At 42.6% G+C, this 2398-nt stretch overlaps 1 protein-coding gene across 1 annotated transcript; it reads left to right on the top strand.

The window, feature by feature from the left end:
• Nucleotides 1–220: 220 nt before the first annotated feature.
• On the top strand, nt 221–887 carry Pmar_PMAR001605 (conserved hypothetical protein; the record flags this gene model as incomplete). The annotated part of the gene is made up of 1 exon (XM_002777340.1): nt 221–887. A coding segment is annotated over one exon (667 nt), but the record flags the coding sequence as incomplete, so codon positions are not given.
• Nucleotides 888–2398: the final 1511 nt, after the last annotated feature.

Raw genomic sequence — 2398 nt, 5'->3', positions numbered from 1 at the left:
AGCTGTTTTGAAATTTAAGAAAGGGAAAGCACCTGGCAGTGATGAGATAGCCTATGAGTTTATACAAGTTGCATGTGATATAAAAAGATGGGTAGAGAAATTTAGAATTCTGATACAACGAATTCTAGAATTTGCCTTTTATCCAAGCTGCTTGAAGGATGCGAAGCTCATTCTGCTTCCTAAGATAGGACAACATAATATACAAGAGGAGCACAAAAAGTGGAGGCCGATCAGCCTCTTGAAGTCTATGGCCAAAACAGTGGAAGCTGTGATCAGAAACAGGATTATGAAAATAGCTGTTATACCGAGCTATATACACGGCTATGTAAACAGTAGGAGCACTGTTACAGCCATTCGGAGTCTGAAGGACGAAGTATTAGAAGCAAAAGGGGGGGAGAAAGTATTGGTGCTGTATGACCTATCAGCAGCATTCGACAAAATTTCGCAGAAGTATATAATCAAAACTTTTAAGAAAAGAACGAACAAAAGATGGTCTCAGCTGATCCACAGCTATCCAGTTGGTCATACCTCAACCTTGGACGGTGTTAAAAGGACGACGTCTTTGGGGGTACCACAAGGGTCTTGTACAGGACCTGTCTGTTTTATGCTGAGTACGATAGAACTGGGAGAACTGCTATCGACACAAAACGTAAGATTCAAGAGGAAGGTGGCAATCTATGCGGATGATATAGCTGTTTGCTTGGAAGCAAACACGGTAGAAGATCTAATCTTTGCCATCGAGGATACAGATAGAATTGTGGAAGCATGGGCCGAGAGAGCAAATTTGCAGACTAATAAGACGAAAAATGAGATCTTTGTTAAAGATACAAGTCTCAAAAATACACTAGAAGAAAAACTGATAGAAAAGGGAATGAATGACACTGCACGTATACTTAAAGATACAGTGAAATGGTTAGGGGTTTATTGGGGGAGAAGTTGGGCGATCCACGTTGCCCATATGATATCGAAAGCAACCAAAACAGTGGCTTTGTGTAGAGGTTTTTGGCAGAAAAGATGGGGTGGTAGTATAGACACAGCCGTGTTAATATGGAATCAAGTAATCTGTCCACAAGTTGCTTATGGGGTAGAAGTATATGGTGAGATATTAAACCAGAAATGGCTGATAAGCAAATACGAAAAGCTACAAGCGGCTTTTATGCGGGCCATCTACGGACTGGTGGGAAGCACTCCCACCAAACTCCTTTCATGGTTCCTATCTGCAATGACGGAATCACTGTGGAACAGGGCCGCTGAAAGATGTGCGAAGAGGTGGTTGCACAGCCCGGGGGCGGATATCGGAAAGAAGGAGAGGAGGTGCCTTACCAAATGGGGGATCTCGATGTCAGTAGACAGAGAGGTTAAAAAGGATTTGGGACTGTGTCCCAGAAATCTAAATATCGAAATAGACGAGGGAAAGCCCCTTATAGGGTCATTTACTACGAAAAGAAAGGCAATCTTCTTCACTGATGGTTCCCTATCAGAGCGGGGGTACATTGGGGCGAGAGTTGGTTGCGGGATAGTAAGAACAACTAATGTTGAAGGAATAGTAGTTCGGCCTGAATCCTACCACTACAGAGGGTATAGGCTTCCAGACCACTGCAGCATAATGCAAGCGGAACAGTGTGGGATACTAGAAGCTTTAAGGTGGTTCAATAGCGAAAACGCCTGTCGACTGAAAGAAGTCGTAATCAATGTCGATTCTACTAGTGCGATCAAAGTATTAGCCAAAGAAAAAGGAACTGAACTAACACAACTAATATGGTATGAAGTAGAAAAAGCTGGAAGACTATATGATGCACAGATTACAGTGCACTGGGTGCGTGGTCATGCTGGCTCACATGCCAATGAGTGTGCTGATATTAGAGCAAATCTATCTAGGATGCGTGATAGTATAGATCTCAAATTTGTGAGAGCTCCCGCGTCATACACCTTACGAGAGGTGAAAGCCTTCTCGGAGACGAGGGATCATGAGGTGTGGAAGAGAGTCAGCAAAGGACTGTTCATAGCAAAACTAGGTTTATCGTTGGGTAGAAAGCAAGTAAAGGGCATTTTGAAGAGTATAAGACGATGGGGCCCAATTGATAGAAGAAAATTTTTCGAACTGATAACAGGGCATAGTCCCACTAGGAAGTTCTTGTATAACTGTGGTCTATCGCCTGTCAGATTATGTAGGTACTGCTCCATGGAGGATGAAACGGTGATACACTTGTTGTGGTGTACAAATAGAAGAGTCGAATGGTTGAGATGTCGTCTATGGGGATCATCCGCTAGGATAAAAACCGAATATGACAATCGGAGGGAAAAGGAACTTTGCTACTGAAAGATATCCTATTAGATAGGAGGAAATTCAAAATTAACGAAATTTCTGATAAATTTGTCCCTGAATGGGGAATGAAAA

The sequence above is a fragment of the Perkinsus marinus genome, assembly GCF_000006405.1.
Source record: "Perkinsus marinus ATCC 50983 genomic scaffold scf_1104296951964, whole genome shotgun sequence".
Taxonomy (NCBI): Eukaryota; Perkinsozoa; order Perkinsida; family Perkinsidae; genus Perkinsus; species Perkinsus marinus.
Note: the sequence above shows the minus strand (reverse complement) of the source record. Positions and strands in the feature narration are given on the sequence as shown.